The 27,008-nt window shown below is 47.2% G+C and overlaps 1 protein-coding gene across 1 annotated transcript in view; it reads right to left on the reverse strand.

The window, feature by feature from the left end:
- XPO4 (exportin 4) overlaps positions 1-19,659 on the reverse strand; it is a 73,886-nt gene extending 54,227 nt beyond the window's left edge. The window contains 3 exon segments of the mRNA XM_039863200.1: positions 1,932-2,073; positions 6,958-7,063; positions 19,525-19,659. Coding sequence (XP_039719134.1) covers positions 1,932-2,073; positions 6,958-7,063; positions 19,525-19,593 — 317 coding nt within the window. The 5' untranslated portion in view covers positions 19,594-19,659.
- Positions 19,660-27,008: the final 7,349 nt, after the last annotated feature.

Below are 27,008 nucleotides of genomic sequence, written 5' to 3' on the forward strand. Positions count from 1 at the left end.
ATACTTTAACTTCGCAAAAATTAACACATTCAATCCTCACAACAATCTTTAGAGTAAAATAATGTTACTCACTCTAATAATCAGAAAATTAATGCACAGGGTGGTTCAATAACTTGCGCAAGGCCACAGAGTCAGTAAGTGGCAGAAGCGGGATTCGGTCCCCTTCCCAACTATGACGCTATACTGCTTGCTGCTTTAAAAAAATTATCCTCTGCTTTCCTATAATCCAAAATCCTATACAGATTTTGTCTTCATCGGGAGAAAAAAGTTGGAAAAAAAGAAAATTCTGTGCACGAAGCGGGAGGTGCACAATGGCATGTGTGCGCAATGTGACAGCCTCTGGGACTCGGCCTGTGCACAACGCCCAGTCGCGACCCGCCTCTAGCCCACACTGTGGCACGTTCTCCAAGATGCAGACGTCTGCATTATGAAGGACGAAGAGGTAGATCATTCTAGATTAAGGAGACCAGAGAGGCATGGCAACTGAGTACAACGTAGACCCTGTGGTTAAATCCAGGATCAAAAAAATGATCTACAAAGAAGGAAAAGCACAGAAGTGGCATTATTCAGATGCCTGGGGCAATCGGCACGTGGCATCAGAGTCACATGGGTAACAGAGATGTGGCAGCTCTAACCAAGTACCGAGGTGATGCCCTCAGGGGACACACGCTCTGAGACGGCCAAGGGCAGACGCAGACACGCGCAAGGGAAATCAGATGTGACCAACGGCAGTTGGGCCTCTCCTAGGGCGCGTGCATACTCACGGTGCCACTGTTCACGAGAAAATACACAAGGGGGCAATTTCGCTGGGGAGGCCTACAACAACTCTAAAAGAGCTTCTGAACTAATCAATAACATTTAAGGGTGAGATCACATGTTTGAGTCTACCAAGAGACACAGACTTCAGTGCTCCCCATGCTGGGGGGACTGTGATAAATGAGCAGCACCAGGGCAAGCTGGTGTCACATCCATGCCCTCATCAAAAACCAAAACCTGAAATAAAGAAAAAGAAAGGTTTGAAACTGGGGCCTCTGTTTCTCATTCCGTTCAAAGCAGAAGAAATGAGCCATTCCATCTGCTCACACGCGCGTGCGCCCTCCCACCTACAGAGCGAGCAGCCGAGCCCGGCGGGCTGACACATAAACCTTAGCTTTGCCTCTCGCGCAGTTTCTACATGTAGAGCCATCAGCACCCGCCGCGTGCTGAAGCCACACCGTGTTCCTACTGAATGTCACTGACCGAAGCTGCCAGCGAGCTTAGGGAGACCGAGGATAGAACAGCGTGCTCTGAATCATCTTGAAGTCTGTGCACGTGCCCCGCCGTCATGTGACCTCCCAGGACCAGCATCTCTGAACACACGCCACCTTCCCAGTGACTGCAGCAACCAGCATCTGCGCAGTGAGTGCGGACCATGCACACGCGACATGCACGGTCTCTCCTTACAGGAAGGCTCGCTATCCAGGGGGCTGTAAACTGAGTCTCCCTGGAAGCTGTGTGGCTGGTGACTGTCCTCGCGTTTACAGAAAAGACCACAGAGCAGCAGGTGTGCGCAGTCTCACAGTGCTGTGACACGGTGTGTGCTGTGACACGGTGTGTGCTGTGACAGGCGGCTGCGCTTCCCTGGGCCTCAGCCTGACCCCTCTCCGTGGGGGCCATGGAGAGACCAGGTGCTGTCCCATGCAGCCCTGCCACAGCCCTGCTGCAGTCCTAGGCTGCCGCAAGGCGCCCGCTCGTCCCCCGACACTCCCCAAGCTGACGGCCGGCCGAGGGAGCCCGCGGCTGGCTTTCGCTCAAACCGCCACCTTCGCACTGAGCAAAGGCACAAAGCCAACGTCCAGCGCGCTCCTTCCGCAGCAGCGACCCGAGCCAGGCGAGCTCAGGCCGCGGAGCGCAGAGCCCGCCCCGGCCCGGCGGACCCCTCCGGCACCTACTTGGGCCTCTGCAGGACGTAGGTGAGAAGGGACGTTCGCAGCGACTCGATGCTGCCTCTGTCCAGCAGGATCCACTCGCGGACGACCGCCTCCATGATGGCCGTGGCGGCCTGGAAGAGCACGTAGTCCACTTTGCTCGTCTCTGGGGAGGAGAGCAGACACTTCCTGTGAGCAGCACTCCACCTCCCCGACGCCTCCGTTGGTTAATTTAAAACAACTTTTCAGACAAGGAACGGGACGGTTACCTGCTCTTTTTTTATCCAGTACCACAAAGAGGTTAGTCCCTCTCAGAAGACACCTCAGGCAGGTGGCAGCTAATCACCGATCACAACTGTCACAAACTTTCCTCACCTCTCTTCAACTGTTACTTCCAAAGCATGAGGAACTAAAAAATAACACAGCTTTAAAAAAATAAAAATAAAGCAATCAGAACATTTTCTAAGAGATTCTCACCCTGTGCAAAACAGAGCTTTGTATCTGCAGAATCCCTTAATAAGCCAGTCCTTGAACGTTACTATTTGTGGTGAGCCATGCTGTTAAAATATTTCAGTTTGTTACAAAATCAAGCTTTCAGCAGGATGACCCATCTCCAATAGCAAATTTGGAAATAAACACTATCACTGTTAGGTTATTTTTCTCAAAATGTTAAAAAAAAAAAGTCGCATTTACACAAGGTGAGAAGTTCTTGTGAATTTTCTGATTGCAATACTGATCGAACTGAGTAAATCCCAAAGCTACACTTGGAGAGAGCCAACCTTAACTATCGAGTTATAGCATCTGAACCCAAAACTGAATCAGGAGAGGGAAAAACAGAAAATTAACATACGTAAAAAGTATTCTATATTAATTTTCTATTTTTCTTTGATTCGCCACTATGATCAGTTTCCAGACAGCATTGGCAAAAGGGAGAGAGTCGAAACAAAGTCAGGAAAAAGTGGAAATTTTCTGAAGCTCTGAAAAATACCCATCGTGTGAAATCCATGCCTGCAGGCCGTTTGCCCCAATCACGAGGCATGCGTCTCTGAAAGCCACGAGCAGCCCGCCCCAGCGCGAGCCAACCTTCGGGATTTATCTGGGGTGTGTGACGTGCAGCCAGGCACACGTTCCCTGTTCTCACCGAGCTCGGAGCACTTAGAATCTTACGACTGATCGTGACACAATTAGCTATCATTGTGAGAAAAGGGATGCCCGGACGTGGCTCCATGGTGCAGTGATGAGCACGTCTGCTTCACATGCAGGAGGTCCTGTGGCGCCCCAGTGGAGCCACGGTCCACGGTCTATGGCCACACCGCCCTGAATAAGCCTGATGTCAGATCTCAGAAGCTAAGCAGGGTCGGGCCTGGTCAGTACTTGGATGGGAGACCACCTAGGGAGACAACCTAGGAAGACCGGGTGCTGCAGGCATAAATAATAATAAATAATAAAAAAAAAAAAGAAAAAGAAAAAAGGGAGCTCTACACAAATTCCTACTGCGTTAGGCGGCTGCCTGGGGGTTTTGAAAATACCAAAACTAATGAGAGGAACGAATTTGGACCTTTCCTTAAGTTTTATTATTCCACGCTATCTCAAACGTGAGTTCTGAGACGATCATCAAAATACAAAACTTAGAAACCTCAAAATATAATCAATAGATAAAGCAACAGCTTCCAAAAATGTAAACTTATTTAAGTGTTCTATTCAAAGAAGGTCTGAAACAGAAGCCAGCTCCACCTGCTTAGATCACTTAAGGAGACGTATGGCCGTGCTCCACAAAGGTCACGCAAATGATCTCTCACTAGAAATCTCTTTTTAAAAGAAAATGGTGGTTGCCTGCCGATCTTCATATCTTCACATTACAACAGTAAAAATTTTAAGGACAAAAAACCTAAAATCCTTAACCATGGATTTTAATGAGAAAGCAAAATCTCAGGGACTCACAGGACTTTAGAAACTGAGCTGCGGAGCGCGTCTGCTTCAACCCCGCATCTTAAAGCTGAAGGGGCTGATGCACCAGGAGACCGCGAGAGGAGGGTCAAGGTCGCGAGCTGCTGCGCCTTGACTGCGTCCCCTGAGCAGCGCTGCCCCCAGCCTGACTGCATACGCCCAGGACAAGCACCTTCCGGCTTTCCAGAGGCAGGGAACACGCTCACTTCCAACTGTGCTGGGAACAGACTGCACAGAAAGTGAATGACCCTCCAGAGTTTTCAAGGTACCTCTTTTCCTTAGTCACCTCTGTCTGGTAGTGAATGAAGACCCCTACGTCATTCTTCCCGTAAGAAACTGCTTCTGAGAATGGAAGAATCTGGAAGAATTTTCTTAAGCTAATAAATCACTCTCTTTCATGAACACAAGGAGCTCCCAACACACTGAGAATTTCTAACTCTCTGGGAGGGTCTCCTGCTGATCAGGGCGCGGTCTGGATGATCAATTGTTTGAGGCCACTTTAGCAGGATGCTTTCGCTTCCTACCACACGCAGTAACATTCTAAGTAATTATGTTAAAAAATGCATTTGTATCTTGTCAGCCATCTGAGTCTACACAGGGCCATGAAGACAAAAGGTGAAGTGAAGCGAATGGCAAGAAAGAAAAAGCACTCCCTGCGCTCTGATTACGAAATACTTTAAAAAGAAAAATAACACCCTAGGAGTAAGCCCCAGAGGTCAGCGATGACAGTCATCTCTCTCACCTTCAAGCATAGGTGTCACGGGCCCCAAAGTCGGCCGAATGACAGACACACACACACCCCCGACAGTCAGGCCCCATTTTATTCTGCTGAAGCTACTCTGGAGATGGGAAGTGAAAGACACCCATCTCTCCCTGACACAACACCGCGACGCTGGCTCCGGAAGTGCTGGCCAGCCACCCGCGGGAGGACAGCGGCCCACTAAGGGGAGTGGGAGGGACACCTGACCCTGCGATCCCAGGGAGCTCCCGGGTGCCAGAGACAAATGCACAAGCAGCATGCAACATGCACACGCGCGTGTGCACACGGAAAAGAGCAAGACAGTTAAAGCCAGATGACAACAAAGGGTAAGAGGAGGAAGAAACGAGGGTAAATGAGAAACATAATCGCACTTAAGTCAGAAGCGGGAGGAAGCGTTTTAAGGGGCCAGAAAGGGAAGCATGGAAGAGAAAGTCTCCCCTTCATGAGAATGTCCCACCCAAGCGCTCCACAAACGACACGCAGTCCCCAGATGAGAACGTGGACATTCTGAATTGCGATTGGCTGCCACTTGCATGAGAAGTCTTCTTAGAGGAAGGGACCCTTCTGTGCTGGTGGCTGAGTATGGAGCTACGAGACTGTCTGTGGGGTTCAGCCGCGAACATCAACGGAACACGGGGCTCTGCGGGACATTCGCGACTCTGCTCGTGACGCATGCACGTGACCGTAAGTAGTTAATGCTTCAAAACCAAACGGACTTCGAAAGCATGACTGGGGCTAACAACACTACTTTTAGGTATTTTAACAGGAAAACAAGAGTTTTCCAAAACGAGTTCAAATCGTAACAAAGCTTCATAAAAAATGCACCGTCGTAAAAGAGGAGCGTGGCACAAACAGACGCGCTCTGACGAAATGCTTACGACTCAGAGCGGCTGCGTCGCAGCCAGCGCGGGTGGCGGCTGAGCTGCCCGGGGCCCTGGCCAGCGCGGTGGCCGCCTCCGCGCCACGGCCTCGCAGGCCCACGGCGGGCGCGGCCCCGGCATCCTGAGCAGTGATGCTGAGCTCGCGAGTACAATATTCTCCACGGGCATAAGATACATTTTTTAAATGCCAGAAACAAATTCACCCAAGTGTAAAAACTGACTGCTCAAAAAAAAAAAAAGAAGAAAAAACTGGGAACTTGCCGGTTGGGCATTAGGAGGCGGTCACCGCACTGTCCCCTCGCAGGGACCCGCTCCCAACCGGACAGAGCCGCCGCCAGCTGCTCGCAAACGAGTTTGAAAAGCTGTGTGGAATGCGGAGACGGGCAGTGACGTGTGCCTGACTGTCCATGAAGCGCTCTCGCACCTCAAGGCAGCCAGACCCGCTCCGCAAAGCGGCCCCGCGACTCCCAGCTCACAGGTGACACGGGCACAGGGAGGTTCAGTGACGCCCTCGAGCAGCAGGCACCGAGGGCCAGGGCGGCACGGCATCCACGCCAGCGCCCCTGCCGCCCGTTCTGAGCACCGCTGGCGGGCGACTCTCCCTGCGGGCTGCTCCAGGACACCAGGGCACTCACGAGCACGAGAGGAACAGGTCTCTCTGTTCCTAGTGCTCCACTACCTGGTTCTGCGGTCATGGAAAACGCAGCCTGTCAGAGCCTTACATACGGGCCACGAAAAATGGCTCCATTAAGAAAAACAGCCAATGATCATCAGATTATAAAATAACCACTGAAATCTCTTTTGCTATTACAGAAAAATGTGTAAGAGGCAGAAAACTATATATAACATAAATATAATATATACACTATGTGTGTGTATGTGTGTGGTGTGTGGCTTAGACAATGCCATCTTTGGAAAGAGATCACTCTGTACATATGTCAGATATAAGGTACTCATAAAACACTTTTTACAAGAGTAAAATCCATGCTTCACTTTAGGGTACACGGTGATAACTACATAGAACTAACTAATATCCACTAAGAAAGCTGAGTACAAACGATGTGGTTAAAAAAAAAAGAATAAAACAAAAGAAAGAAAATGTAGAAATCTCCAAAAATAATCTTAATTTTAAAACACTGGGATAAGATATATTTCCTATAACAAATACCATGCTTGAAAGTAATTTTTAAAATATTAGATTTTTTTCTCTTAACAGCCTTCATGTTATGATCAATAATAAAACAAATTACTGAATGCTATATTTAGGGGAGGAAAATCAAAATTAAAAAAAAGTTTTCCATCTGGCCATACTGAATATCTTTAAAGCCACTTCAGTGGACTATTAACAAAAAACTTTAACTGTCCGAACCTGATTATTTTTAAAGAAATTTAAAATATCTAATGTTCAAGGTAGATAAATCAGATCTGGTTACACAAAAGCATTTTTTAAGTGAACACTTACCCAATATATGCTTGCACACTGCAAACGGTGACTTGGACTTCCTGAATGATAAGAATATGTGCTCTGCGTGCTGGCGCTGCTCGCTGCTGACCATGGACGGCGGGGCCTTTGCAGTTGGAGGGGAAACAAACAAGAACAGCACACGGCTTAACGACAACCTTGAACGGCAGCAACCCTTCCGCCCACGACAAGGGAAAATCCTTTCACTTTTGGGGGGGCAAGGGGAGAAGGTCTTCGCTTTAAGAACTATAAAATAAAGCTTCATAATAAATATTTAAAATACAATTTCAGAAAACAAGAAGAAATTCCTGGCAAGGTTTGGGTCAGAATCCTTTACGGTTGCCTACATTTTAGATATGATACTTATCTAACTTTTTTAAAAAAACCACAGATAACTTACTGCCTTTTATTCCAAAATATACCACTCTATCTAACTTGACCAAGTTCAAATAATTCTGAAATTCTTCGGCACTGCTGAAACTGAATCCAAAATTACCAAAAATTGATTTCTAAAAGCAATCCTTTAAGACAGAAGTAGTATCAGATAATCCTAGTTAAGGTTTGCTAAAACCATCATTAAACCAGAAAACTTAGGGAACAGTAAAACCTGGAATTCACAGAACTCCTATCTGAATAATAAATTAACCAGCCAGAAATGCCAGACATAGCTTAATAAAACAACTTCTCAAGTTTGCCCAGGTTTTGAAGTTCCATTTTGTTCTAACGATCTTTCTGCTAAAGAGAGTACCCTCTGAACTAGCCCTCCCCTCTCTAAGTGTACAGCCCCACTGTATTGTTTGGTCGTGCCTGACTCCCATGAAGACACTGCCCGTAAAGCCTACCAATCACCGTATCAGAATTCTCAACTTGGAAGAGCTGAAAAGGGGGGCGGATGGTTGGAAAATAAACCTTGTTACAGTAACGAACACAAAGTAGGGAAACCATAATTTCGACTCTATTTGAAGAATCTGGAAGATGAAACATATTTTGCGACCAAGTACATTGATCAACATTCGTTATAAACTATGTCAATTATGAAACACTAGTCATTCTAATTTCAGTTAAAACAGTAAAAAAAGATGTACATCCAAGCAAAATTAACTAACTTTGATGCTCTGGCCTAAAGGAATTCTTAAAATTAAAGCCAATTCGGACTACTATTCTTAATGGTATAGCACCCTCTACAGCTCTCTAGATAGAAATGCAAGCATCTCCAATAAAGAACAGTTACATTCTTTAACACGTTATTAATAACAGTTATTAATAAACAGTGCTAAATATAAATATGCTTGTGCTTCCATTTGCAAATTCTGCATTCCCACCATTTTCCCTCATTCAACAAGATGAGTCTGTGTTTTGACAGGACATTTCGTCACGCACACATGCTGACTATGCCCTGAACACACTCAGCACGTTCGCAAACATCGCCTGCCACAGGTCACACTGCTGGGGATGCAGACCACCTCTGGAGTACCCAGGGGGGTTCTGAGTTATACACTCTTCCTTCTCATCATCCTTTGAAAGCACTACACAGGCATAATTCTGCAAATTAGTATGCCAGTTATTACACGAACAAAAATCGTTCCTGAAGCTAATGGTCTATGGACACCCTGATAGCCACATACTTAATAAAGTGCAGGTCTGAACACAATTTTCATATAACAAAGTAATGTTGCATTTATAAAATATCAGATTTCACAAACAATGAAGTATAATCAGAGAGAGAGAGGGAGAAAGGACCCCACCGATCCCCACAACCACCCCATGAGGTAGATACTCTCGTCCCCATTTTACACATGAGCCAACTTGTACCAGCCACAAACACATTATACTGACAGCCTCTGATTCACTCTCTAAAGATTTTAAGTTAATGATGAGAATCTGCTCAATTTTCAGTTTTCTCCCTTTTAAATGAGTGGGCTTTCCCTTCCCCACAATACTGCTGACTAGATACCTCCAACAACTCTTCAGCTAAAGCCAAATAAAAATCCAATAATAAATTTCAAAAAAATTTTAACATATTGCTGAGCTCACAGTAAATCAGGGAACCCTCAGAACCTAGAGAGGAAGTAACAGCAGGGATCCCCAGATGCAGGCAAGCACACATGCGTGCACCCTAGAGGCACGTGGCAATCCTGCACTGTGGCAGCTGTACAAAGTGTACAAGACAGAGACACAGCCTGGGCCCTCCTGGGGTGGGGATCTAACAGGACATCCCTCCACATAAAGGGGCGTATCCTTCGTAGAAGGATAAACGATTAAAAACAAGGGGTGGGATCATCACCCAAGAATTCTATCTCATGACTCCGTATTCTGTGACGAGAACCTGAACCAGCTTGTTTTACGAAAAGGATATGTGACAGTACTCTGCCTTCTTTCATGACGTCTGCGAAAAAGTTTCTTGATAGAGTTCATAAGGGGACAAGTGTTAAAGGTAGGTGTATACATAAAGGTGATGAAAAAATTGTCTTGATCAGTCTATTTGGCATTTACAAATCTAAAAATGAAAATGACAATTACGAAGCAGAGTATATGGCTATTTTCTCTCCATGGATATTACATGTCATCGATATTTTCAAAACTATTGTTTTGATGATTCTAAAGTAAGAAAAAGATCGGAATAAGAAGAAAGACGCTATTAAAGATGCATCCGGGGTCGAGGACTAGCATTCGCTGGGACAGTGGGGACGCAGCGAGCAGAAGAAACGACAGAGCCTCTCAGGGTCACCTGGAATCGGCCCAGAGACGAACACAGACACACACAGCCTGACGTGGTCCCCTGCTGCCCACTGGCCCACTCGCCACGCGGGGCTATTCAAATTCACGAAAACTAAAAGCACGGTGCCTCGCTGCACGCACGTCCGCTGAACTGGAGTGCACGTGGGAACGCTGGGCTGGCAGCGGCTCCCGAAGGAGCTCGGCACGGGTCTACCGAGCGCTCCCCGCAGGCCACCGTGATTCGTGCTGCTCTGGTGCGTTATCTGATGCACTGCAGTACAAAATAACAGGTTAACACTCAGAGGGCACCTCCCCTGTGCCCAGCACTGTAATAAACGCTTCCTTTAATGCAAAAGAAACCGTCTAATCTCGACATTAACTCTGAGGCAGCTTTCATTTTCCCACTTTAGGGATGAAGAAACAGACACGCAGAGGTTAAATGACTTGCCAATGTCACACGGCCAGTCCCAGGCGAGCCGGGACGAACCCAGACGGTCTGGCTCCAGACCCCGGATGTCACGCCACTGTCCCAGTCCCACCTTTTCGTGACTGTCCGCTGCTTCCTGATGCAGCAGGAGTGTGGCCTTCCCAATGTCTCACCTGGCTGGGTCCCTGTCACACGCTGTCATTTCTGACGAGTTCTCTAGGCCCTGCCACAGGAGCCCTAAGACCAGGTCTCTGAAGCTACTAATCTTCTTCAAAGACTGCGGTCAGATAGTCTAATACTGAAACATGGGATGGACTAGAATGACATTTCTATTATTTTTTTCAGATAAGAGTTGAGAAAGTCTGAGCTCATACAAGCTGTTTGGGGGTTGCGCCCCTCCCCCATATTCACTGTCCTTTATCGCAAGCGTCCCCGGCACTGAAGACTGCAGAGTCAGGGACCTCCCTCTCATTCCCAACACCTTCGAGAGCCTCTTAGCTGGTCCCCAAACTGACACACACTGGAGTCTGGCAAAGGAGGCCGGAACTCATCACCTCCCACACCGCAGGAGTGGACCACACGGCTGGCTAGGCTCGGGACAGGTGAACCTCTTTCCAGAGGGGGCTGAGCAGGCTTTTTCTGGGACCGTGACCTCGCAGAGAGCCAGGCGAGATGACTGCAGAAAAGCGCCCAGGTGGGGGGCGGGGGACGGCACGTGATGGCCCCATGGCAGGGCAGGGGGCCCGTGAGCCCACGCAGAGGGGGCTCTAAGGAGCCGGAAGGAGGCTCAGGTGGAGGCCCTCATGGGCGCCAGCCATCACCCAGCCCCAGTTTGACCCGCCACCTTGGACCCACCTCCACGTGGCCTGTCCAGACACCTGAGTCCACAAATCACTGTCAGTCACTCACCACGTGCCAGGCGACGCGCTCGATGCTTCGGACGCATCACTGAGTCAGTGACGCGCAAAAGCAGAGGCAGTCCCTGTCTTCAGGGAGCTTACGACCCAGTGGAGGCAACGATCGAAGAATGGAACGCATCGAATGGCAGGTGGCATAATGTGACTAAAGCAGATGGCGCTATGAGAAAGAATTTACCCCCATTCAGAGCCCGGCTTCTCCGACCCTGCCTGAGACCCAAGGAACTGACCGATCCACAGGCCACACAGGGGCGGGGTGAGCCACGCCAGGGGGCACAGGGGGTGCAGGAGCATCAGGGTCCAGGAGGGGAGACAGCTGGGACGGACTGGAGCCCGGGGCCAGGATCACGCATGTGGCCCACGCAGTCGCGAGGGCTCTGCTCCTCGGAGGGCCCATGCTTGATCTCAAACTCCGCGGTCGCCCTCCTGAAAGTCTTAATGACTTCGCCCTTGAACCTGTGATTTGTAAGCGAAGACCAATGGGACAACGGAGGCTGCGTGGGAACTGTGAGGACGGGCTGGGGCCAGGCACACGAGCGCAGGCCTGCAGGCAGTCTGGGGCACGCAGGCGCCGGGGCGGCAGCAGCTGCCTGTCCGTCCCCGGGGGTCCCGGGGGCCCAGCAGCAGGAGCGCAGGCAGCAAACTGTCAGCAGCTCACCCCGACACTGCCTTTCCGGGAGCTGCCGGATGCTTCAGAGTTTAGTCTCTGGTTTTCACAGCTTTTACAGTGAAGCGAATACCCACAGGCTTGGAAGTGGAAATTAAACTTAAAGATTGTCATTATTTTACTATAAGGCTCTCGAACCATTTATTAATAAGACAATTTTACTTTTTTCCCATAATTGAAGATACAATGACAGGACACGGACGACACAAACAGGCATTTCTACGACACGCGCATCACTAAGCCACTTGTGGTTTCCTGTATGACGTCTAAAAGTAACAAGACTTGTCAGAGAAAACATTAAAATAGTGTATAAATTTACATCTAAAATTAAATTCAAACATATATATACAATTGATTTGTATGAAGAGTTAAATCTTTTTAGAAAAAACACATTCTGAATCATCTGCTCTAAATGTACTGAAATGTATATTTGTAAATAATTCATCAGAAATGTATCCCAGCGCTGCCCCAGCCTATAAAAACATAGCAGCTCTAGCAACAGCTGCATCAGCAGAAAGACCCTCTTCAAAATCAAAAACTATTTGTAATCTCGCATTTGCCAAGAGCAACTGATATCACTTTTGATTATACTAAGAATGAACTTAGTAAAAGTAAAAATTTTGATGACCTAATTAATGCATTTGTAGAAAAGCAAGCCAAAAAATCTTTTGACCAATCGAGATTATCACATAAGGCATCGGTTATTGTTATATAAAATTATGATACCAAAATATTATTCTTTTGCAGTTTATAAGTTTGTTGTTACTCAGAAAGCACTATTACTCCTATTATGTTTTGTAAGTAAAAATATTTTTAAAGGAAAAAGATTTATATTGTAAAACCTCTAATGGCACTTTTTCCCTGCCTTCTGAACAAGAGGTTGGTCCTACATTTTCATTTTACATGGGGCCTGCAAAGGACATGGCCAGCCCTGCGGGACCCCTCCCAGCTGTACTCCAGGGCAGCCCACCCAGGGAGCCCTTGGGAGGGGGCTGGGGTGAGATCCAGCAAACCGGAAGCTTCGGTTACTTACCACGGAGAACCCAGAGTCGGCACCCCCAGGAGTCAGCACCCTAGGGGTCAGCACCACTGCCCAAGACAGACCACGCCCCTTCTGAGCTATGAACCCTCTTGGGTGGGCCCAATTGTCCCCACGGTTAAAAGTGAATGAGTGCGGCTTGGGAGTAAACGCGCATCTCTTCAGAATCACGCTTACTGGCTTTCTAATAGCTCTTCTCAAAAGGCTTTTTTCCCCTTATTTGCCAGCAAGATTATGCTTAACGAGCAGTGCTGAAACACCAGCAAAAATGGGATGATGACCTGACATATATACGGTTTTTAATTTTCTTTGAGATAAAAATTATAGAACATTCCAGAAAGCAGCCATAGTTTTTAAAAACATGTTAACACTCAATTGTATCAACATGTTATTGTTAGTGATTCAATGTTTTAGACTGTAAAAAATTCAAACTACATTTACACTTAGAAATCGAGGACCCTTGCCACTTCTGATCCCTATATAGCTACTCTTAAAAGTTTAGTAGCTTCCAGTTGTTTCTACGCATACACAAACAGATGCGGAGTTTTTTTTAATTTAGAAAACAAAACCAGATCATACATTCTGTTCTGCACTATTTTCCTCACTTATTTTGAACATCTTTCTATGTCCACTCAGAGGTTTCTATTAAAAAAAAAAAAGCTACATATTAGATCCACATTTGTTGAGTTTCATAAAATCTCACTATACAGAATGCTACAATTTAACGAGTTTTTTTCCAAGAAGACATTCGCATTGCTTCAGCTCTTTGCTAGTGCAAGGTATACACCTACAGAAAACAATTCTGTGTATGTGCAAATATTTCCAGAGGCTAGTAGATGGACAGAAGTGACCCAGTGGGGTCAAAGGGCATATATACTGCCCAACTGTTCACCAAAAGCTTGTGGTTTTTTATACTTCCACGGGCTCATCTGTTTCTCCACATCTTTCCCATTTGAAACATCATTTTAACCATAGTTCTGTTTCTGGACTATTCTGTTCCAGCTTTCTATTCTTTCCACCACGATGCCAAATGTTTCAATTACTGTAGCTTCTGGATACATTTCAATATTTGGCCCAAGTCCACTAAACCCTTCATTTTTCTTTTTTTTTTACATTTTCTTTGTTCTTCTCATACAATTATTCTTCCAGATATATTTCCTAATTAATTAGTCAGGTTTTTCTCCCACCTGAAAAACGGGTGACGGGGTAGGAGACATTCTGACTGAGGCTGCATTCCACCCGCAGCCCTCGTGGAAGGGACATCCCCGCCCCAAGACTGTCTCCGGACTGAGAAGCACACTGCCTTCAATTCTGATCGTCTTTTATACTCTTCGAATAAGCTGTAAAGTTTTCTTCATTAAAAAAACATGTTGTTAGTTTCTTATTAAATAGCGCCCTATACTTAATTCCTATAGTTTTTATTCGTAATGTTGAGATGGTTTTTCCAGTTTTAAGCTGATCTTTGCTGGTATAAAGGAAATTCTGCTATTGGTTTGTCTTAGATCCTCACCACACAATTGTTGGCTTTCATAGTGTTTTAGTTAATTTCCCTGGATTTTTCCTCTGAATATCTCCTGCAAATAATCGTTATTTCACTTTTCTTTCCAATGTGCACTTCCTCCTCCTTCTTACCTGACCACCTGAGCGAGACCCTCTAGAAGTGCTGAATAAGTTACATCAGGACTTCCCATTTTACTGAAGAATATCACCATTCACTAGTGGTTTTGAAGAACTGTTTTTATTGGATTTTTATCAATTCCTAGTTTATTGAATTTTTAATCATAAAATGCTGTTAAATTTTATCAACTGCCTTTCAGGTATCTATCGATGATTTCACAGGTCTCTTCGTATTTCTTCTCTGGATCACTGGCTATGTTCCAATAGTTGAGTTTGACACAAGTCTGTAAAATACACACTTAACTGAACTGAGTTTTAAATAAAAATTTTCCGCTAACTCTTTTTTGAGAAAAAGAATTGTTACTGCCAGTTTTTTAATACCTAGTGCCAAGGCAGAGACTAAAAGACAAGGCTGGACTAAAAATGCTTACTGAATACAATGCATCTTTCCAGTAAGAAAAGTAAATGTTATAATCAAAACTCTTAATTTTATGACATGTGCATTACTGATTTCAAAAAAATTAAAAGCACTGTATCTTACACAGAGAAGGGGCTCAGGAAATCCCCACTGAACAAGGGCTCAAATATTCCCTCAACACACTGTCTCTGTTTCCCCCAGGCCCTCGTACAAACACATCTTTCTGCCTGGGGTGCCTCTCATCCAGCTGGAGAGCTCCAATCTGTCCTCATGACTCAGCTTGAGGCCTAAGCCCCGCTCTGTGCTCTCCCGGAACACTGAGAGACACTGCCATGACAAGCATCACGTGACAGCGCTGGTAGCTTTGCCTTTGTCCCCTACTCCGTGTGCCCTCCTTGCAAACATGGTCTGTCTTTCTCCTGTCTCCCAAGCATGTGCAGCATCGTGCCTACCACGTGCATACTGAAGATACGGTCCAGGAGAGGGATCCCCAATCCCCAGGCTGCAGACCGGTACTGGTCCGTGGCCTCTTAGGAACCGGGGCGAGCAAGTGAAGCTTCATCTGTACTTGCAGCCGCTCCCTGCACCGGCATCACTGCCTCGGCTCCGCCTCAGATCATCAGGCATCACACTCTCATGGGAGCACAGGTTCCTGGTGCCAAAAACTTTGGGGACCGCTGCTCTAGAATGAACGAATGGCCAGAGGCTGAATTCCAGACCCAAACCAGCTATATGACCACAGGAAATTCAGTAACCATCTCTGAATCTTGGATTTTTCTCATTTATAAAGTTTAGGAATATCTCTTTTCCTATTTACTTCACAGGATTAATGTGAGAATCAGAGTATAACAATTTTTGTATAGCACTACGGTTTTGCATATGCTTTCAAAACATTAACACAATTACACTACAATAAAAGCCATGAAAATCAGTTATGAATGCCTTTCATTAAAGCTGCATTTAGATTTAATAAAATACATTCGTTTTGAAATCGATACATGCAATTACTTTTCCATGAAGTAATCACTAACATATGTGGTCTGCACTGTCTCACACCGTCACTCACTAAGGACGGTTCCTGACAGCCCAAGGGGACCAGAGGACAAAACCGAGGAAATTCAAGACGGTACATAAACAAAGCACTCTTTGGGCTTATGGTTCAAACAGATGCAATATTAACACTAAAAGAATACTAAACTTTTCCACTCCAGGGTCTCTGAAATCAAAATGCATCGTACATTTTGTATTTATTCACCAAAAACAGATTAACAAATTTTCTTCAAAATTCATCTACTGTAAGGTGAAGAATGATATAAATCATACAATCTCATTTATGTAAAAACATACATTTAAAACATGACGTGTGATGTTTTAAATGCTTAGATGCTTAGAGATTCTCAACACGGACACGGAAGAAAGTCACCTCCAAAGAGAGAGTAGGACCTGCGGGGACTCTGCCGTCCCCCTCGACACCTTTCTGCACAGCCCGACTTCATACCATTCAGAAGGGGTCTCTAAGATTTTTTCTGAAATTAAGGATATTTATAGTATATCATTTATGCAAAGAAAACCTAATATATACTGTAAAAGAATAAGAAAAAGGGTCGAACTACATTTAAACTGAGTAGGGAAAGTGGGAAGAGGGAGGCTCACTTTGCATTCTGTATGTGTGTCGCTGATATGCTTTAACATAATACGTTCGGTATTCGCTATAATTTTTAAATAACATAAAATGTATCTACAACCTCAAATTTTCAGGTCTGTAAATGTAACTTGCTGAAACTCTTAGTCTCACTGTTGAGAACGTCACACACAAGTGTGGTCGGCTTTACTCACTCTGCTACATATTTAATACCCTCTCAAAAACGTAAAGTCAAGTATCTTAAACAAAAGCCAACAACTGGAATATATTTGGAAAAGAAATTTTCAGGCTCTATTTAAAAAATGTTTCGTTTGCCCAATGCTTTCAAAATTGATCACTTCTCTTGCATACTGTTACCAATTTACAAGTCTTTCCTCATTCTAGTTTGTTCACCTTCAAATTATTTTCTGGCAAGTAACCTACCTCACTGTCTTGAATTAGAAGATTCAGCAGTACTCAGAGCATTTAAAGTAAATATTCCATTTCTACCTTTTTTGGGAGGGAGGGAATAACTGTCGAGACCTATAATATCCATAATATCGTCAACACTCTAAAGGGCTAACATGCTACTTTATTTAGCAACTGCAATATCAAAAAAACACATTTCAAAATTTCCCATCAAGTGGTAACACATAACAATTACGACATGACGACACGTGGAAGCAACGTGGCTCTGAAGGGGCGTCTAGTGCTCTGGGCTTCGGAGCTGGGCTCTGGACCATGCTGTTCTGTTCTGTGAACTACCTTCGGCAAGCCACTTCTAACTCTTTGACCCTCAGTTTCCCCACCCGTAAAATGGAGGGGAGGACACTTAGACTAAGAACTTATTTTTCAGGGTCTCTCTTTTTTGAGAGAAACTGATAAAAAGCTATGGACCCTCTTAACAAAAACATATGTTCGCGCCCAAAAATCTGCTTACAGTTTTTCTGATATCCTTCGTAGACGCCCTAAGACCAATGTCCTGAAAGATTTTGTGAGCTTGTTCTACACACTAAAACTCCTATGCTGATTTTCATGAAATATGTGGACTACCAAATGGAAAAATTAAGCAAAAATAATTGTGAAAGACATCACCAATTATTCTGAATCCCAAAACATATTTATGGCTAAAACATATAGCAATTTTCCATGAACAAGATTTCTCCAGATGAGTATCCATCTGACCCACACTGATGGAAATATGATAAAATCACCCATTCTTTTTAAATATCCTAATCCCAAATAAGTGAAGGAGATTAAACAATCCTAACTACTCCAAATGAGTTAGTTTCCCTGCCTTCCAGTCCCACTACTCAGCAGCTTACGAGGCACAGACCGGTGACAGACAGACTCGAGCTGGAGTCCCCATTCTACTACTTCCCTTGAAAATTTGGTCAGTTTCTTGACCTCTACATGTCTGCATCCCTTAGTCTACAACATGGAAATGGAAGCCCCTCAAAGTCACTGAGGATTAAAGGTGAAATATGTAAAGTGCCTGGCGTCGCGGCTCACACATGGAAAGCACTTAAATGTAATCTATTATTAATAATAAATTGGAATGCACCTTGCAGGCTGAGAAATAATGCAGTAACTGCTCTTCTTACACATTTCTGAATACCGAGAAGTTTCTAAAAAAGAACTTCCTATTTTTAATAACATTTTTCCATATTCTTCTCTGAAAAGATTTAAAAGTGTGTAAACAGATATCTATACAACATCTCTGAGAGGGAGAAGGCAAGTGGAAGATCTCTGAGTTCTAGATCTAGTCCGGCAACCCAGCAACTACGTAATCCAGGCCACCTAAACTCCCTCCACCTGGGAAAGCTGCTGCAGAGCGTTTTAAAGCGTGCAAAGCATCACACAGGTATCTGGTACAGAGCACGGACTCAGGAAACGGCACTTATTCCTAGTTTTCCCAGCTACTCCCTTACAAATGATACAACTGGCTTTGTCAGGGAAGAGGGAGGCGTTGGCAAGCACAAACCCTAATTAACATCCAGGCAATGAGGAAGGACACTAAGTGTCTCCCATCAATGTAAGAACTCAAGCAGGTGTTTGGGGTCACATAGTACTTCCGGAGTCTAATGAATATGCGGCCCCTACCGCCTAGAAAATGTTCAAGTTATTTCAAGAAATGCTTGGAATCTTAAGCACCTAGTATTAAGTGGGATTCTACCTAGTTTTTTCTGGACTTAATTTGCAAGAGTCTGAAAATGCTATCTACTCAGTTTTGTGACAAAAAGTTTCACTTAACTTTGGTTATAAAGAAGCAAGGAAATTCTGCGTTTGATGAGACTTCTCAATTTCATGAGCTAAATTTCATGACCTATCTGGTGCTGTGTGCAAAAACAAAATTCGGTAAGTGGAACCTACAAGCTGTGCTAGAATTAGTTCAAGTATTTTTAAGTGTGATGTTCTAACACAGAACTCCAACACCGAAACCAAAAGGAATAGAGAAACGTCCAAAAAGGTTAACAAACCTGACTGCATTCAATTCTCAGACACGCTGGATCAGACCAAAGAATCAAATGAGCCTCTGAATTCCAGAAACCCACCTACAAACACGGAAGTCATCGTCTCAAACGCAAAACTGAGCCAGCGCGCACACACGGCCGCGCGAGCACGTTCACTCAGACTTCTGGTCCCTTCTCACCTTCCACCCTTCTCAAACCCCTGCTCCCTGGGTGAAAGCGTCCGTCGGGTCGGAATGAAGGGAACGCGCGACCCATGGGGCGCACCGGCCGAAGTCTGGCCCGGTGACCTTGGTCCCAAAGACGCCCTTCCACGTGCTGCCGCTGCGGTTCCCCCGAGGTGGCGGCCGGAGAGGGAGCCCGGGGACCCGAAGGCTCGCAGCGCAGCGGGTGGTTCGCGGGCCGTCCGTGGCCCCCGGCACCGAGCCACAGCGGCGCGCGCCCGGCCCGGCTCTGCAGCTGGACGGGGTCGGGGGTGCCGGGTGGACGCCGCGGCCGGGACCCCCGCTCCCTCCACGCACGTCTAGGGCGGGCGCAGCCCCAGGACGGGGTCAGGGTAGGACGGCAGGACGGAGACCCGGGCGCCGCGCCGCCGCCTCCCCTCAGCGGCTCCTGGGCGGGCGCGGTGGGGCCGGGGGGCGCGGGGGCCGGGGCGGGGCGCGGCGCGCTCACCATCAGAACTTTGGCCGCGTTCTCCAGCTGAGCGATCACTTCTGGGGGCCCCAGCGCCGCCGCCATCATGGTCTCTCTTCAATGACGCGCCATGCGCTGCATTCTGGGAGCGGCGCCGCGGCCGGCCAATCGGCGCGCCGGGCGGGGTCGGGGCGGGTTTGGGGTCGGCGGCGGCGGAGATGGAGGGAAGCGGGCGGGGTTGGGGGGAACGGGACAGGGGGCGTTTGGGCCGGCGATGGAGATGGAGGAGGGCGGGGGGCTTCGTGCCGGCGACGGAGGTGAGCGGGGCGGGGCTTCAGGCCCGGGCAGCGACGGAGGGCGTGGGCGCGGCGGCGGGGCTTGGGGCCAGGGACGTAGACCCGGGGGCCTGGGGGGCCGGGGCGGGGGCGGGGCTTGGGGCAGGAGGCAACCACCGAGACCGAGTGGGTCAGGGGCTCAGCGGTCCGCGGTTGGCCGGCCGCCGGAAGCCTCGCGCCCCCAGCCTCCCCGACGCCCGCCCGCCCTCCCAGCGCGGGTCGGCGCGTGGCCGCGACCTCGGGCCCCCTTCCGGAACGCGGCGTCCCTGCGGTGTCCCTCTCGGCCTCAGAGGAGCGCGTTCCGGGCTGGAGCGCTTCTTTTCCCAGGGGACGCCCTGCAGGAGGCGTCGTCGCGGAGGACTGGGACAGCAGGCCGCCGAGACCCCCGCGGGAGACAGCCCACTCCTGCAAGGACTCGGCTGGACGAGGGGTGTGTTTCCTTTTGGGCTGACATCCACTTTCCTACAACGTCCACGTTTTGGCGCTGCTCTGCTGGCAGGGGCTACACAGCGAGGAGGAGTGGAGACAGGGAGTGTATAAAATGGAGTCACTTTAACCGAGCTGCTGAAATTATTAACATGTTTAAACACCATGAAGGTCGAAGCATGAGGAAAGGCTCCGTTCTTGTTCTAACTAGCCTGGGAACTTAAACCTTTTGAACTTTCCAGCCCTGCGTGAGTGTCTGGATGTACATCCGGACACACACCAGACCTCCCGATAAGCCTCTGATCACCACTGAAGGACTTGGGTATCTAAACCATGTGACATCTACCTGTTATCCGTGCTCCAGACCCCTGACATCTGACTCACAAGAGTCCTGGACCAATCCCAGGGCTAAGAATTATGCAGGATTGATAATTCTCGACAGTGCACTTTTTACTATAAGAACTCAATTTTTCTTCTTCAGGACACTTCTGGGGTTTTGTCTAGTTGTGTTCCTGGTTTGCAAACTCTAAGAGCCTTGAACAAATCATTCTCATTTCATCTCTAGCAAATCCTCCAGACTCTTTCTGAGTTCACTTGACAACAGTCATATTCATTTCTGTGTTGTTTTTCTGTTGAAATCTTTTTATATTTCTTCTCCCTAGTTACACTTTGGGGGCTTTGTTTTCTATGTCACTGCAACAGAATTGCATTATTAGCTCCCCTGAAAAACATGTTTCATTTGACATCTCTACAACTTGAAGTTGAGAGAGTTAACAAGGTTTTTATAGCTTGTGAAACAAAGGAAATAACTTCTATTTCATTACAAAAGGATAAAGTGAGCCAAAATGAAGTTAATGGCCTTTTTTAAGGATTATGTGAAACTTAGTTGACATAATGCCCGACAATAAATATTTGACGAAGTATAGCAATCTGCAAAAAGATGACACAATGTCTCTAGCTATCACAAAGAGTAATTCTTGCAGATCAATGATATATATGCAAAAGTGTACACAAATGAATAATTTGTGACATTAAATGTTTGAGGCTTATAATGCTTCAGAGCAGGCTTTATGGGCCAAAGCATTTGTAAGGACTTTGCATCTAGACACTCAGAAAGAGGAAGACAGAAAAGTGTTTTACCAAGTGTGAGGATGAGTATGCTTCCTTTCAAATTAATGGAGTGTTTGAGTTCAGAGGGTTTATAAAGTGGGTTACAGACGTCTCACGTAATGGAGCCGTGAATTTTAAGGCAAATATTGAAGCTGTAGAGTCTCAGTGTTGGAAGACACTAGAATTTACCAACTCATGTGACCTTCCCTTCCAACCCCTGACTCTTGTTACCTCTTGATTTACTACTTAACAACACTCTCCTGAGGAGGGGTAATGGGTAATGTTCCAGCTAAACGTGCTCTTCATTCTCTGGAATAGAGGAAGGGGAGAAAGTTGTGCAGATTCCAATAATTCCTCACCAGGAGTGAGAGAGAAATGTCGACGATCTAGGAAAGGGCAGATGCCTGGTCGAAATGTTGCTGAAACTGCGAACATTTCACACGTTCATCCCGTCTGCTTGGAGGGTACACCTTTGGCACCTGTGATGCTGACAAGAGAAACATTCTGAGTCGTCCTAAACTAAGTTACAAGCTGCTTCCGGAGCGCGAGACAAGAGCCATTAACCAGTTGATAGCTGGAGGCCAATGAACAGCAGACTGGCTCACATTCCCCATCGTCTGTTGGAGCTTGGGATCAACAATAGCGGCTACCAGAGGTGGCCACATCCGTGCATGCCTGGACTTCTGGGACTGGCCTGTGAGCACTCAGAAGCAGTATTTCTCCTTTCAGGCTGTGCTCCTACCCTAGGGCTGGTCCCAACACCTTCTCCCGCCTCTATACCCAGTGTAAATTCTCTCAAAACAGCTTACACCTTCCTCTCTCCCCTTGAACATGACATATAAAAGCGCCCAGGACAGTGGGTGTGTTCACCTTCTCCATCCAGCTGCTGTCCGGTGGCTTAGACTTGCATGCCCCAGGACCTGGTCCTTTCTGGCTAGCCTGTGGCTCAGGAAACACTTTCTTTCCAAAAAACTTTCAGCTGTGAAGTTTTTTTTTCGTTTAATGATGTCACGGGTTCCAAAATTATTCCTACTTATTCCTCACCGAAAGCGATTAATTGAGTATGTAATATGGTTTTCTTTGGAAACATAGGTTTGGTTTTTTAGGTGTTTTTTAATGTCTTCTTGTAGGGGATTTGTTTTATAGCCAACTTTACTAAATTGTGTGTCTTTCCTAAATTTCGGGCTCCCCGGGAACGTCTGTTTCTGAGTAGGTCTGCTGCTGACATTCTAGAGCAAAGACAAAGCCGATTGTCGTGGGTCACAGATGGTAGCATTTTAAATCTAAAAGAGAACTTGGGGAAGCAGAACAAGAAAAAACACCGTGAAATTATAAGGGAAATGATAAACACAGAGATTGAAGACATAAAACAAGAACAGACTGATTAGAGAACAAGAATAAGCTCTTGGGGATTAAAAAGATGATGCTGTCCCCAAAAACGTGTCACAAGATCTGAAAGATAAAGTCAGTGACGTCTTCCAGAAAAAAATAAAAAAAGATGTGGCTCACAGGGACGAACGTTAAGAGCCTCAGAGGACCGGCTGAGGACACCCGACCCACAGGAGGTGGAGCCCAGAGGGGACAGAGTTCAAAGGCATGACGCCACGAATCGCCCAGCCATGTCGAGAGAGGAAGGCGGGCCAGCCACACAGCACCGAGAGTCGGACGGCATCGGGCATCGCACAGTGACACCAGAGCAGGGGAGCAAGTGCCCGCCGCGTGCTGTGTCAGCCTAGAATTTTATGCCTACCCGTATTCTCAATTGAGTAGGAAAGGGATGTTTTCAGACATTTGGCAGAAATGGGATCCATACAGGAAAGTGACAAAAGTGACGACGGACGGCGGGAGGAGGTGGCTGCAGCCTCTGAGCTGCTGGAAGGGTCTGCTGGCATTTGACAGATCCAGCTGGAGAGGAAGGAAACGGGGAGGGAGGGACCTGCAGGTTCCAAGAACACAAAGCAAGCGAGAAAACAACGTTTCACTGAGTCCGAGAGGAAGAAAAAATTGTACAGCAAAAGGAACAACCACAGCAGACTGTCTGCCTTAAAGACCACCTAGCACAGTGTCAACAACATTCACATCAGCAGTGACTTCGCTCAGACACCGGGCGGCAGAGGCTGCGTAAGACGCAGTGGACAGGAAAGATTTACAATAAGTCAGTCAAGAACTATCATTAAGAACTGTTAGTGATGACGGACGTGCCAGAGACACGCCCGGGAAAGCACAAGGTTTAGAAAGTGGCAGAGAAGGACAGGGGCTCCCTTTTTGAGGAATACGACCCTTTAAAGATGAGGTGTATTCATAACGTTTATGAAATTAACAACTAACTGTAAACAAGGACGTTACTGATGATTTAAACCAGCGGTCCGCCCTTACCTGGGGTGTCCCGTCGTAAGGCATGTCACTGTCTAATTGCTACATTGTGTGCCTGAAACCGACACAATGTTGCAGGCCGACCGTAATTAAAAAATAAATTTAAAATAAATAAAATAAAAACCTGGCGGTCCTAAAGCTTTTCTATTGTCATTTTTTATTGTTGTTGTTGTTAGCAGAACACTGTTTTCAACATCGCGTGCAGAACAGAGCACAGCTAGCCCGGTGCAAGCAGAGGCCACACACTGTTGACCCCAGCAGCCTCTGAGACGCAGCTTAGAAGCGACGAACTCTGGAGAATATTTTAAAAGCCACTGATTCAGACTCTGTCAAAGCCAGATAATAAATCTGGCAGATAACTAATAAATCCAGAACCAAAGTTATACGAAGCTGGGCACAGAACCAGGGCTCCTGCGCCCCTGCCTGGGACTCCACGCGATCCTACTTCGGGAATTTAAAAACAAAAGCACGCAGGTACCACTTGATGCCACTTCCTTTTTAGGGATGGGAGAATGTGGGTCCCTTTGACCTCACTGGGGTAGGAGTTGGGGGCATGGAAAGGAATACAGGAGAGTTGAGGCTCCTGCAGCAAGAGGGATCTGGCGAAAAAAAAATGAACCTACAGGTTCAAGAGGCTGAGTGGACCACACATAGGGTAAACCCAAAGAAATCCGAGCCAGGACATATCCTGATTCAACTTCTAGAAAGCAATCAGACAGGCAGGTTGAAAGCAGCCAGAGAGGAACATCACCTTACCTATAGGGGGAAATAATTAGAGTGACAGCAGACTCTCATCAGAGATCAAGGGGACGAGAAGGAGGGGCCCAGTGTCACTGGCTCGCAGAAAGAACTGCCAACCCAGAGCCCTCCACCTGAAATAGATGTGCCGAAAACATCTTTCAGGAAAAATGGGGAAGTGAAAACACCCCTAATTTGTCACAAGCTATTTGCCCCCTCCACAAACTCCGACCGCACCCAGTGATGACCGCAGATGTGGGGCGGCCAGGCCGGCTGTGCCCCCAACGCCCTGAGCAGAGCATTCGCGAATGCCAGGTGTCCGCCTCCTCCGGAGCCTGCCAGCACCTGAGGGCGGCTGTTCTCGTGTCATGGCGTGGTGTCTGGCTGCTGCCCAGCGATGCGACTCCTTCAGAGAAGCTGAGACGGGGAAGGGAACAGCTCGTTTGGGTGTCTGTGGCACCAAACGCTCTGGTTATGCAGAAAACTAGGATCATCACTTTAAGGATATTCAAGTGGATGTGGAGCACGCACGAAGGGGCTCAGCTTCTCCCGAAGGCAGAGGGACGCCAGGTAAAAGCGCACCGCGTTTTTCTGACCCCATCGATGGGCAAAGGTCAACGGGGCTGACGCTCTGTGTCTCTGCCGGGGCTGCGGGTCAGGGGCAGGCCTGACTGTGCCCTGCCTGCAAGTCAACACCTGCGGTGAGCCTGTTGCTCCCTCGTGGACCCTGGACCGAGACCAGAGACGCCTGGGTCAGGGACAAAGGACTGTCTGTCATTTGCTGCACGGCACGCATGCACGTGCTCCTCCCACCCCGAGCCCCGGGGAGCACGGGAGGCCTAGACGGGGGTACTGAGGCTCGCGGTGCACAGACCTGCTTTTCTGTCCTGGAGGGGAACACGACCTCATCCCTCGAGGTGCTCACTGCGAGCTCGGTGCTGAGAACTGGGCCGCAGAGCAGCGCCGCACACCCAGCCCCCTGGGGTGGGCGGGAGTACCTCGCCGGCTCCCTCCCAAGATCACAGGCTCCTTGGTGATGAAACTCGCCTGGCACTTGACCTCTGACCCAGCGGGTCCCGCCTAGGAACTGGTCCTGGCATTCACTTCACGTGCAAAGAGCCAGGAAACACGTGAAATGTCCATGCACATCGCACTGACCTGGTTACGACAGACCCTCCCAGGGGGTGAGCACGCGCTGGTACAGACTGCCAGGCAGAGGAAACAGGCAGAAAAGTGTGCGTAGTCCCCCACTTCTATGAAAGGGGCAGGACGGTACACGTGGTTTCCTGTGCTCTGTATGCATAAAGTTCCATTCTCTAAGGGAACACAGAGAAACACTTTTAACCGTCTCGTACGACACAGTGACAAACGCAAGAACTTACAAGTTCCAGTGAAACACGACACCAAGGGGTTTGGATTCAAAATTTTAATAATAAATTGTGCCAGTAGAAGCTTTTCAAAGGCAATGATATATCAATAAATAATAGTTAAATCGAGTTCCTGAGAAAGAACCTACCACATGGAAGTGTGTGAGTGCCGTAAATAACAAGGGGGCATTACGTAGAAAAGCAGAAATGCTGAGTCATGTTACAGGCACAGCAGGCTTCGGAATCTGCCGTTCATACAAAATGTAAACCAGTACACGGGGACTTTTTTTTTTTTTTTTTAGTTTAGACATTGATAAACTTGTAAGTGTTGCTGCCTAGATATACACTGAATAATGAATACGTTATGCTAAAAACTTCAAGAAAAAATATATAGAATAATATAATGAAAAATGCATCGGATTTTTAAAAAGCAAAAAAAATTGAACTTTTTACTCAAATATAAATCACTTTAAATAGGAATCATACTAATTTGAAATAAGGAATATTTTGTAGGTTTATCTATGTAGTTATATATACATCTACACTTCTAAGAAAATACGTATGGCTTAATTTTTTTGTATTCCAACGTCACTTTGAATAAAACTTGCTGTTTTACAAAGATGAGAAACACGTATTTTTAAAACCGAGTTCAGACTGACACTTCCAAGCACACCAAAAACGAAACGTGACAGAACGCCGGGACCACGGAATCGCATGGCAGAGTGGCGGCCAGGGGCCCCCACAGGGCGCTGAACCCCGAGGTGGCCTAGCCCGGGGCCGGCATGAGGCTTTGGCACAGCTGAGCTTATCCCTTTCGATGCACACAAGTTTAGCACGTGACCAAGGTTCACGTTTACCCCCCCAAGGAGTCCGATCTCCCCAGACACATGCAGAGAGTCTTCGCGGTCACACAGCTCCGTCTCTTCAACGAGGCAGGAAGGGCACCGTCACAGCGTGACCGCCCGCAGGACGTGTCACCGCACGCTGCCCAGGGCGTCTCCTTTATAGGGTCCCGGTAAAAACAGCTTCACAGAACCCGCTGTGAATGGCAAGATACGGTCATTTTCTAACGGACAGCCCTGCTCACGCGGTCCCCACTACACGCGGACGTCGGGGTCACGGCCACCGTCACCTTGCCCACACGTTCTAAGGTACAATAGGCAACGAGCAAAAA

This window comes from Pteropus medius, unplaced genomic scaffold (assembly GCF_902729225.1).
Source record: "Pteropus medius unplaced genomic scaffold, Ma_sr-lr_union100, whole genome shotgun sequence".
Classification (NCBI taxonomy): Eukaryota; Metazoa; Chordata; class Mammalia; order Chiroptera; family Pteropodidae; genus Pteropus; species Pteropus medius.